The sequence below is a fragment of the Sapajus apella genome, unplaced genomic scaffold, assembly GCF_009761245.1.
Source record: "Sapajus apella isolate SASKATOON/1434 unplaced genomic scaffold, GSC_monkey_1.0 scaffold4, whole genome shotgun sequence".
NCBI lineage: Eukaryota > Metazoa > Chordata > Mammalia > Primates > Cebidae > Sapajus > Sapajus apella.
In genome coordinates this window covers 36,978,276-36,990,613 of record NW_022436944.1, presented here as the reverse complement: position 1 = coordinate 36,990,613, position 12,338 = coordinate 36,978,276, and the positions used below count along the sequence as shown (strand labels likewise).

At 48.0% G+C, this 12,338-nt stretch overlaps 1 protein-coding gene across 2 annotated transcripts in view; it reads right to left on the bottom strand.

The window, feature by feature from the left end:
- The window catches only part of GALNT15 (polypeptide N-acetylgalactosaminyltransferase 15), a 48,768-nt gene that overhangs the window by 21,106 nt on the left and 15,324 nt on the right, over positions 1 to 12,338 (bottom strand). For both annotated transcript variants that reach the window (XM_032267201.1, XM_032267194.1), the window contains exons 2-3: positions 10,325 to 10,491; positions 5,202 to 5,406 (exon numbers count right to left, since the gene is read on the bottom strand). In XM_032267201.1, the coding sequence (XP_032123092.1) occupies positions 5,202 to 5,406; positions 10,325 to 10,491 (372 nt within the window). The remainder of the gene's footprint in view (positions 1 to 5,201; positions 5,407 to 10,324; positions 10,492 to 12,338) is intronic.

Here is a 12,338-nt window from a genome sequence, read left to right as displayed (position 1 = left end):
TGTGTGTGTGTGTGTGTGTGTGTGTGTGTGTGTGTGTGTGTGTGTGTTGAGAAACAGGATTTTCCATGTTGCTGAGGCTGGTCTCAAACTCCTAAGCTCAAAGCGATCTGCCAGCCTCGACCTGCCAAAGTTCTGGGATTACAGGTATGAGCCACTGCACCTGGCCTGTGCTGTGTACTTCTTAACAAAGGAGCAATTACTTTTTATTAGAAAATGAGAATTCTAAAATTCATTATATTTCTCTTTTTCTTTTGTCTTTCTGGAAGCTCAGAGTCACAGGTGAAACTCACTTCTAATAACTGTATTACCCCTGATGCCCAATAGCCTCTTTTCCTTTCTGAAATCTTTTTCCTCTATTTTAACTGTGTATAACAGTGATTAATCATGAGCCTCTCTGAGTATATTTTGGATAGAGATAAAGAATAAAATGCCAATGAATGAAGTGAGGGGTGTTTTCTATTTTGGTCTTTATTCCCATGGACCACAGAGGCTGGCTGCCTAAGCAGGGCTAAATTAGTAACTGTAGTCTAGTGACTCAAAAAGTGTTATTAATTAAAACAAAAAACCCACAGTCTTCATTTAGCTTTGTGTTTTTGTACCTACAGATGTGTCTGGTGTTCTGGGAATTCAAGCAAAATAGCAAGGCTACCTCGTTTGACTTGGAAGGAGCTAGAAGTGTCTGCTTACTTCATCATTCTCTCACCTGTGAATTGAGTTCTAACCCTCAGGCAGGTGCCAGGTTGATCCTATGTTAAGCCTAAGTTCCAGGAGATCAAGTGCTTGTGTTTCAGAAGGCAAACAGAAGGCATCAAGCTGCCAGCAAAGGGTGGCTCACTGAAATATGTGAGATCAACGAATACATCGCTGTCCAGATATTCAAGAGCTAACTGTAGTTTCAGCCTTCCCATAACCTTTCGCCGCAATAAAGAATAAGCCTTCCTTTATCTCAATCCTCATTAATTCTCCTGAGCCTGGATGTTCCTAGAGGTCCGTGGTGCATGAGCCATTTTGAAAGTTCATGCGCATTCTTGGTGTTTGTGGTAAGTCTCTTATACCAGAAGCAGAACGCTCTGAATTCTCCCTTTCCAGAGCACTTGCTGCTCAGATGTGACCGTAGGACTGGCACTGGCTCTTCCAGGGGCAGATATGAGGATGTGCCATGCTGAGGGATATGAAGCACAATGGCAGCTGGAGAGTTTCCTTGGGGCATCTGAGTCAAAGAAGGCTGCTCCCTCTGGAGGGCCAGGAGGCATCCTGACCACCTGCTGCTCATTGACACGAGTGCACACATAGACGCACACACGCACACATGCACGCACGCACGCACACATGCACGCACGCACACACATGCACACACACACATGCACGCACGCACACACATGCACGCACGCACATGCACACACGCACACACACATGCATGCACGCACACACATGCACGCACGCGCACACACGCTCGCTCCCCCTTCTCTCTCCCCCACACTCAGACTCTCACATGCTTACACACACATACAGACACACACGCACAAACAGGGGGTTCTTACACTGTTTTCCATCATTTAACCCCTCAAAGGGCGGGTGTTCTGCTTCCGGCCCCACATTGCTTCTCCCCACAGCAGTCCTGGCTGAGCCTGAAGGAATGGATGTCTTGCAGATAGGGACCAGATCCATCTTCAAGTAAGAGATAACTTGGCCAGCATCTTGAGATGATACCATCTTTCAGCCCCTTTCAAGATTGTCCCTTTCCCCTTAGAGACCTTCATCCTTCCAGGGGTATGGCTTCCACTGCTTGGCTTGTGTATGAGAGCTGAGAGTCAGCACAAGGCAGCTGGGAGCTGGATACAACAGCCGGTCTTGATTCTGATCGTCCTTACTTTGTGTAGAAACTGGCCATCAATCAGCACCTCCCAGAGCTGCCCTAAAATCACTTGCCCATAGGGAGACTCTGTGCAGGGTTGCTATGAACAGCTGTAGGAGTTGTACACTGCGCAACCCTAGAGAACACCTCTAATATCATCGTTACTATAAATTTGTATTTTTATTTTGACAAGTTGCTGACAGTTGGCATTAAGATGTTTTATTCCAATAAAATCAGTATGTTATGACCCATTTTCTGAGGAATGGGAGTCATGAGGATGGTCATGAGGAAGGGATTTCTACCAATTCAAATAAAGTTGCCACGTGGCTAGTGGGAGCCTAGGCGGGGATGGGGCACAAAGGCTGGTCAGCAGGCTCTGAGTTCCTTGGCGGGGGTGTGGAGGAGGCTGTGACTCTTTGAAATAGCTAATTTATGGCTAATTGACTTCACTCGCCACTCCCACCCCACCTTTTTTATAAGAGCTCTTAAAGACCCTTCCTGTCTTTTGGGCACTGTGTCCTCATCTGTTGACAGAATGTCTCCTGACACGAGCCTCGGAGACAGCTGGACCCCCTTTCCGCTCAGTGTGAGGAGCTGCACCAAATGGTTTCCACAGCTTTGCTTTGCATGAGGCATGTGGCGACGTCCCTGGTGGGGTAAGACACACACTGAATGGGGCTGCTGTCTCAGCGACAGCTCACAGAGCATCGCCATGTGGAGTGGGGAGAGTGGGACCCAGATACCAGAGAGACAGCTTTTCTTCCAGATCCTCACCTGCCAAGACTTACAAGCTGCACACTGGGCCCAGAGAAAACAGAGTGGACAAGAAGCCATGAATGAGGTGTGTAGATGATGAAAACGTGTTCATGTCACGCAGAAGAGACGGAAGCCAAAGAGGAAGGCAAGCCAGTAACACACCAGGATCAGAGGCCCAGTGTGTGTGTGTGTGTGTGTGTGTGTGTGTGTGTGTGTGTGAGAGAGAGAGAGAGAGAGAGAGAGAGAGAGAGAGAGTGTAAGAGAGGCAGAGGGGCAGACAGGGAAAAGAGGAGAGGGAAGGACACAAGAAATTGGGATTCCCAGGGAGCCCCATTTTCTTTCTAGCTGAGGACACTGAGGTACTGCCATGTCTTTGTCCCTTCACCTAGATCTGTAAAATGGGGACCCGATGTGAGAAGCTGATACAAGGGACTCACAGCAGTGGGTAACACGTGTCTCACAACCAGACGTGGGTTTAGGGATGACTAATGATTCTCCCTGACCAGCTTCTCCAACTCTTAAAAAGAAAGCATACACAATAAAAAGAGCACGGGACCCAGAGTCGGAAAACCTGACTTAGCTACAAATTCACTGCCTTATATGTCATGTCACCTTTCTGAGCCTCCGTTTCTCCCCTATAAAACAGAAGCCAAAATACCTTCCCGAGACATCTCACACGGGTCATTAAAGAAGGTATATGAGAGAACTCTGTGAGGATTATACATACATAAGGTTGAATAATATTAATTTCTGCATTTCTAAATGTCTGCATAAAGGAAGCATAGAAAACAGCCCAGCTGTCAAGTGGCTGCTTGACCATGAGGGGTCTTTTTTTGCTTTCCTGGAACTCAGGATTCTCGACAGTGAAATCGTGAGGTAGGACAAGATGTTCTTCATGGTCCCTCTGAGAGCCACCTGTCTGTGATACCAGGACAGGAATTACATGGCGAATGGGTGAGATCAACTTCAGAGTATGACCCCAAAGATAGATATCATCGTGATTTCAAGATGGTTCTTGCATGGAACAGAATCAAGAATGGTAGCTTTGGAGGGCTTGTGCATTTTCTTTCTCTTTCTCTCTCTCTCTCTCTCTCTCTCTCTCTCTTTCTTCTTTGACAGAGTCTCGCTCTGTCACCAGGCTGGAGTGCAGTGGTGCGATCTCAGCTCACTGCAACCTCTGCCTCCCAGGTTTGAGCAATTCTTCTACCTCAGCCTCCCGAGTCGCTAAGATGACAGACACATACCACCAACCCCAGCTAATTTTTGTATTTTTAGTAGAGACGGGGTTTCACCATGTTGGGCAAGCTGGTGTTGAACTCCTGACCTCAGGTGATCTGCCTGCCTCAGCCTCCCAAAGTGCTGGGATTATAGGCATGAGCCACCATGCCCGGCCAGCTTGTGCATTTTCGTGTCCTAGTTCTGGTCCTACTGCTGAATTTATGTATGTCTTCTTTTCTTATGTGAGTCAAGAGGCAATTTATCTCATGAAACTGGGCAACATTAATCTGTCTTGATCTCACTAGAGTTCTGATTATTCTTCTTTGTTAAAATGGAATGCTAAACTGTTAATAATTTATTTTCTATCATTTGAAACTGTCTCCATTTGGCAGGATGGTAGCTCCTATGTCTCCAGGATTCATTCCAATGTGGTCCAGGAATTTTTTCTTATATTTAATCATCCCTAACTTCAAGTGAGATAATAAACATTTACTATGGGTAGGAACAAAGGATAGAAGTCCTAGGCTTCGTTCTAGCATTGGTCCTATCTGGCTGGCACCATCAAACAATTATTGATTGTGATTCTACTCTGCTACACGCCTACATGAGCTCCAAGGGGTAGGCCTGAGGTGGTCCAACGTAAGCCAGCCACCAGGTTTCAGTTTTCCTGGCTGGGTTATTCACACTGAGGGTAACAGTTGACCAGACACAGTTAGGAACTGTTTGTCTTGAGCCAGGAAGTGAGAAAGAGATTGACAGTCAGATGGGGGAAGGAGAGCAGAGAAATGGTTGAGAAAAACGTTAAGATGCTTGTCTACCAGGTAATGTAATGCAATCCTCTCTAATTTCATATTTCTAAGGACTGGCCTTCAGTAGAAAATTAGGGACCCCTTGTATAAGTTGAGGAAACAAAGAATGCTGCTTAGTGATCACAGAATCTAATGTTTTCTTTTGATGGGTGAGTCATCTATGGCCTAGTGTTGTTCAGAGACTTTTTCCCCAGGTTATTTTACAAGTTTGATTAAAATTGCCGAATTTTCACCAAAGCCAGTGATAGCCATGGTAAGGTGTTACTTACCTTATCATACAATTTAATATAATTTTAAGTATTTGCAGCCATATAGAAGCTGTTCTCCAGGCCTCAGTTTCTTTAACTATAAAATGATGTAGATGGACTGGAACACCTCTAACCCCCTGTCCAACTCTAACTCCCTATTCTTAGAAGGCTTAAACATCTGAAAACCTAGAGGAATAGATCACTGTCTAATGGGGACACACAAATTAACGGGAGAGCTGTTCTGTGAGTGGTTGATGCTGTAGACCATTTCTCCCAGTCCCACGTCTTGCTTTGCAAGCCCAGGGGATAAGTTACCTGTCACCAGCTATTCTGCTGAGGAGGGGCTCCAGCCATCCTGGGTGACACTCGCAGTGGGCATCCATGAAGACCAGCACATCCCCCGTGGCCCTGGTGGCCCCAAGCATCCGGGCCCTGATGGCGCCCAGCCTCTTGTTGCTCCTGAGTAACTTCACCCCCTCCAGCCTGGCCACATATTCGCTGAGAGCAGACTTGAGCTGTCCTGGAATCAACAGGGTTGCAGTCAATGGAATGATAAATGCCACAACCGATGAGGCTGTGACTAAGATAATTGTCTGCAACTCTCTCTTGGAAGCTGTGGTGAGCCAAAGATCCTAAGAATCAAAAACATTATTACAGTGTGGTTGTTACTAAGATGTAAGATGCTTCCTTAGGTTGGGATGGGCCATGATCGTCTCCAGTAAAAACTAGAGGGATGATGTCAGAAAACCAGGAAAGGGAGAACTTGCTAACATTCTTCAAATGCAGCAGGAAGAATGTAGCAGATATTGTTGGCATCCGATATGGTTTGGTTCTGTGTCCCCACTAAAATGTCATCTTGAATTGTAATCCCCATAATTCCCACATGTCAAGGGAGGGACCTGGTGGGAGGTGATTGGATCATGGGGGCAGTTTCCCTCATGCTGTTCTCGTGATAGTGAGTTCTCATGGGATCTGATGATTAGGTAAGTATTGGACAGTTCTTCCTTCTCTCTCTCTCCCTCCCTCTCTCTCTCTCCCTGCCATGTAAGACATGCTTCCCCTTCTGCCATGACTGCAAGTTCCCTGAGGCCTCCCCAGCCATGTAGAACAATGAGTCAATTCAACCTCTTTTCTTTTTTTTTTTGAGACGGAGTTTCGCTCTTGTTACCCAGGCTGGAGTGCAATGGCACAATCTGGGCTCACCGCAGCCTCCGCCTCCTGGGTTCAAGCAATTCTCCCACCTCAGCCTCCCGAGTAGCTGGGACTACAGGCGCGCGCCACCATGCCCAGCTAATTTTTGTATTTTTAGTAGAGATGGGGTTTCACCTTGTTGAGCAGGATGGTCTCGATCTCTTGACCTCGTGATCCACCCACCTCGGCCTCCCAAAGTGCTGGGATTATAGGCATGAGCCACCGCGCCCAGCCTAAACCTCTTCTTATAAATCACCTAGTCTCGGGTAGTTCTTTACAGCAGTGTGAGAACAGACTAATACCGTGTCCTACTCTAATTCCCTGAGCTCCCATTAACTGATTTGGTTTGATTTGCATGTCCCCAGCTGCTGTGGGTGATAACTGAAATCTGAACCCTTCCCTGGAGACTTGCCTTGGGGTATTAAAATGGTCTGTGCTGCAGGTGCCAGAGATCATGTAGGATGCCGCACCCAGCCCTAGGTGCTCATGGTCAATGACTGACCATGGCAGGGTAGAAAGCAAGACTGACTCCACAGTGCAGGCCATGCCCCAGGGTTCCCCATGGGATCAGGCTATGACTGGACTTCACCTGAAATCACATCTTTGTTCAGCTCTTCCCACCGTCTCTTCTGCATCACCCATTCCCCTACAGGTTTCCCCTGAGAGTATACCCTCAAAAAAATGACATGCACATGAATCTCCCTCTCAGGTCCTGCTTTCAGGAAACCAACCTAAGACAGTGAGTGGTCAAGGAAGTCAAAGGCAAAAGGGTCCATTCAATTTGGTAGCTGGTAGGAGGTTGGTGGTACTGATCAAACAGGTCTCACTGCAGTTGATATGAGAGTCTGTAACGCAGTGGGTCCAGGAGCGACAACGGGAGATGAAGGCCTGAGAGCAAGGGTCCTGACAGTGTTTGGGGAAGGCTGATTCTACAGGGGAAGGAAGAGAAAGAGGCCCAAGAAGAAGGTGATGGAAAGGATGAGAGAAGCTTGTTAGGTTTTGTGTTTAAGGTAAGAATAACTCGATTGTGTGGGTGTGTGTGTTTGTGTGTGTGTTTGTGCATGTCTGTGTACACACTCATATGCCAAGAGGAAGAAGCCAGTGGAAATGGAAGGAATAATGTGTTCACAGAGAAGCCGTGTTCTCTATGAAGTCTTGGGAATCGGTAGTCTCCAGCCCACTGGACTAAGACCTCCCCAAGGGCAGCAGTTGTACCTAATGCATCTCTTCTGCTCCAACCCTCAGTGCAGGGCCGGGCTCACAGTAGGTACTCAGTACATGTGCATTGAACAGAACTGAGCCAAAAAGCAAGAATTTCTCCCCCGTTCCCCAGCCCAGAGGTAGCCTTAACTGTGGATAGAAACAGCCTGGCTGCTTTGGTAGCTGGATCTCTGGGAAGGCTGGAGAAGGTTAAGGCTGCCCCGCCTGAGAGCCCACAGTAGACTTCCTATACTCCTTCCCTGAGAAGCTGTCTTCTCAGCACTGCGGATTTTCTGCAGGAGGAACAATGTCCTCAGCAGTGCAGGAAAGGATTCCCAGTCACTTGGCTGTTACAATCTCAGTCGTAAAATGCTGTGCTGATTTGTTACTTTATAACTATTTTTCTTCTAAGATTGTCAGTCCTGGTCCACTCCCTAGAGAGGAATCTCTGTTAGTCAAGGAATTAAAATTTCTGGACTTGCATGTCTGAAAACCAACCCCTCAGTGACTTCATTGGATTTAACATTGCTGAACATAACATCTTCCTCACCATTCATTCTCCCCTTCCACTGCACAGACAGAACTTGGATGTTGCTCAGGGCACCAAAAGCAGTTATCTCCCAAGATCTGCTCTCACTGCTGGCGGCACCTCTGGCAGAAATAAACTGGATGAGAGAATTCTGGGAAAGCTATTGTTTTACTATTTATTTTTCCTAAGAGGACAAACGGGATTGGCCTCTGCCTATCTCTTCTTCACCTTTTTCCTACCTGAAATGTGTATGTGATGTCCAGAGGCAGAGCAGCCCTGTTGTGATTATGAGGCCAAAACTACTCTGTAAGCATGGTGAAGTGGAAAACAGATGAAGGCAGGTGCCCAATGGCATTGCAGTGCTGTAACGCCAATCCTACATTGCACCCTATGAGCTTTCTATACTACAAAGAAACATAAATCTCTATTCACTGGTTAAGTCACTGCAGCAGGTTTCTGCTCTATGCAGCCAAATATAGTCCTTCACCGATATTCCCACCAAACATTCATTTATGAAGCCCTTCTTGGGCTGACTGCTGGCCTCTTTAGCCACACCTCTAACCCTTGTTAGTATTATTTAGGACAGACTTCTAGCAAGAGAGCTTCAGAACAGATTAAGGAAGAACTTTCAGACTGCTGTGGTGGCTTGGCATTCGCAGAGGGTTTTGAAGCAGGTCTGAGTGGTACAGGGCTTGGGAAAAGCTGATATGACCCTCAACTCCTTCCTTCCAGAAAACAGCAGTAGTAATGATTGCCACTTGTAAAGGGTCGTCATGGGCTGGGCATCACAAGCATTTTCTGATTTAATGATTCAGTGTGGGCATTACTGCCCCAGATGAATACCCTGGAGCCCATCTAGCTGACTCTATCACACTACACTACGCTGTCATGACCATCGGCTTGGCAAGCCATCAGGGTGGCTCTGGGCAACCCACAGCACCTTTTTGTGTCTCAGTTTTCCTCATAGGTAGAGAAGGGTTGATGAGACCTGCCTCTCTGGGTGGCCAAGAGGATGAAATGAAAACAGTGCGTGGCGGCGCTTGTCTGGGATCTAGATCTCGGAGGAGAGGAACCTGCAGCAATGGAACCAGTGCTGCCCTTGTTGGCGGAACAGCCCTGTATCCCAATGTGGTCAGGAAACATGGGGCCACTAGATGGAGAGCCAGCCCAGCGGTGGGCGCAGACGGGGAGTTGGCCAGGAGGGAGCAGCTTAATTGCTTGGCTCCCGCTGGTGGGGCTGCGAGCTCTGAGGTAGCCCATTTCTCTGGGGCCCAGCTCCTCCACTTTTCACACTCCTGAGGGGCACAGACATAACACAGCTCATCAAATGGCGAGCGCTGGACCACAGGTGTGCTCTTGGGTGGACCCTGCCCTGGTTGAGGGTTTGGAGAGACTCTGGGCACTTTACCAGTCAACCCAGCCCTGGCCAGCACCTGTTCATTAGTTCTGCCTGATATGCGGCCAGCAGCACCCAGGAACCCCAGGTGTTCCCAGAGCCTCTGGCTAATCTGAGTTGCTGCTATGGCCAGGCTGCGCCTATCCCTGGAGTGAGGGCCTTAGAAAGAAGTAACAGAGGCACCTCACCACTCTAGCCCTTCTCAATCATTCCCCTGAGAAAAAAGCGAATGTTCGGCTTCTCTTGGAGCATTCTGATCTTCCCACAAGGCCAGAAGGTCTGGCGCAAGCAGGTCATTTAGTTGTGCCAGAAATGTGGGCCTCAGACCTATGCCAAAGACTAGAGCAGAGGTTCTCAAAGTGTGGTCCACAGAAAACAGCAGCACCAGCGTCACCTGGGATCTTGTTAGACATGCAAATTCTTCGGCCCCACTCCATCTCCAGAAACTCTGGGGGTGGGCCCTGCGGTCTGTATTTTTAAAATCCCACCAGGTGATTCTGATGCATGCTCAAGTTTGAGAACCACTGAACTAGAAGTCAGGTCGGGGTTTCTGTCTCCATCTTCTTCCTTTAGGGCTGTCCCTAGCAGCAAGGTTCCTGCGAGAGGAGGCAGACAGGCAGCTTCTGCAAGTCTGGCTCTGGGCCTGCCTCTGCTGCCCTTGGCTGACTCGGCTGCAGTCTGCTCTCTTTCTTGGGCCCCAGGTTCCTCTTCTGGAAAGTGAGTGGGTTGGTCTAAGCCATGATGAGTTAAGGACCGATACACATATGCGCGTGTGTGTGAAATGTGGCACCAGGGTCTAGGAGGCAGTGAGCCTCACAACAGGGCTGCCTCGTGTGATTCTTCAGTGTCCTGGGGAGAGGATGGTTGAGCTGGGTGGGGCCTGGGAGAGAGATTCCCACGGGATCGGGACGGCTGTTTCCCCTGCAGGACTCGGCCCCAACTGCCTCACTGGTTCCCCCGGTGACTCCTCATTCATAAGTTACTTGCCCATGAATCCTCGTCTGGAGGTCTGTACTTGGGGAATCTTGCCTAAAATAGTTCCCAGTTTCAATCCTTTGCTTCAGAACTCCACCCGCCAGGGGGTCAGGCTCACCAGGTGAGCCTGGAGGAAAGCTGGGCTACCTTGCTGGCTGAGGTCGTCCACGAGGATGATCTCCTTCAGGAAGGCCCTGGGCGCTGTGTCGAGGATGCTGTGCACAGTCCTCAGGAGGGTGGACCAGGCCTCATCATGGAAACAGAGGATGATGCTGGCCGTGGGCAGGCTGTCCTCAGGGTGCTGCTGCAGACACCTGCAGGGAAGAGAACCAGGGAGCCATGAGGAAGAGAAGTCCACAAGAAACACTCCACACTCTCTAACTCACTCCCCATGCCCTGGCTGGTGCTGCTCCCATGACAGGGCTGTCCTTTGGGATCTCTTAAAATTCCCACGTAAAGAGAAACTGTTACACCCCATAGTGCTGCTCTCTGCTATCTCCCAATTCTCAGATCTCAAGAGCTCCTTTATCATTTAATCCAAAGTCCCTCTCATTGCAATTGAGAAGCGTTGCCATCATTCTCAGCAGATGATTGTCCTCATCTATAAAATGGGAATGAATGACAATATCATCAACCTCACAGGGCTGTGGCGAGGCTTAAATAGGACGACGCACATAGTTACGTGTCCAGTAATCTCAACTGTCATCCACTCAATGGCAGGGACACCATTTTCTTTATGTTCCTACAACCTAGCATAGCACCTGGCACACAATTTTTAAATGTTAGCTTTTACTATGTCTTAAAACTTTATTTTAAGTCCCAGGATACACGTGCAGGGTGCGGGTTTGTTACACAGGTAAATGTGGGCCAGAGTGGTTTGCTGCACCTATCGACTCATCACCTAGGTACTCAGCCCCACATGCAATAGTTATTTATCTTGAATGCTCTCCCTCCCCACGTCCCCCCAACAGGCCCCAGTGTGTGTTGTCCCCTCTCTGCGTCCATGTGTTCTTATTGTTCATCTCCCGCTTATAAGTGAGAACATGCAGTGTTTGGTTTTCTGTTCCTGTGTTTGTTTGCTGAGGATAATGGTTTCCAGCTCCATCCATGTCCCTGGAAAGGACATGATCTCATTCCTTTTTATGGCTGCATAGTATTCCATGGTATATATGTACCTTATTTTCTTTATCTAGTTTATCACTTATGGGCATTTGGGCTTATTCCATGACTTTGCTCCTGTGAACAGTGCTGCAACAAACATACGCACGCATTTCTGCACAGCAAGAGAAACTCACCAGAGTGAACAGAGAACTTACAGAATGGGAGGACATTTTTGCAATCTATCCATCTGACAAAGGTCTAATATCCAGGATCTACAAGGAACTTAAGCAAAGTTATAAGAAAAAAACACCACCATTAAAAAGTGGGTTAAGGACATGAACAGATACTTCTAAAAGAAGACACTGAAGCTCTTATTATTTTTATGGAAGAAAAAACAAGGATGGGATGTTTGTGAGTGCCAACAGCATGCCAGATACTGTGTGAGGCCTTTAATATATCACTGCACATTCATCTGATAATTAATCTGTGGGTTGGGCTATCTTACTCCTGTTTTACAGATGAGGAAACTCAGGCTCTGGGGGAAGCCGAGATATCAAATCTGACATTCCTGGCAAGTGGATATTCTACCTTGAAAACTCTCATGCCCTTCCCACTTTGCTGGCTTATGGTTGGATAACCGTGGTGTTTGCAGTTTTCTCTGCTGAGGGGCTGTCTGTGAATAGCATGCTTGGTGTTTGCTTTGCTCTGGGTCTGTTGAAAGCGCATGGGTCCAGAGTGGAACGAATTATAAAAACGTGGTACATGGAGCGGCACGTAGCTCACACCTGCTTACAAAAGCCGCTTTCTTAACGTGTTTCTGAAGCACTTCTGTGTTCCAGCTGCTGCTCAAGCCATGTTCCTCCTTAGAGGGGCATTTGAATAGGGGCCATCTCAAGGGCCCCAAAAATCAGACACCTAAAGGCGTCTGTGAGGTAGAACTGCAGGCAGAGTGACAACCAGGCTGAGGCTGGCCCTGTCTAAGGGCAACACTTCCTAAGAGGTGTCAACTCACGCTGCTCACTAGCTTGGCACCAGTCCTAAGAAAGACAGAAAACTCTCA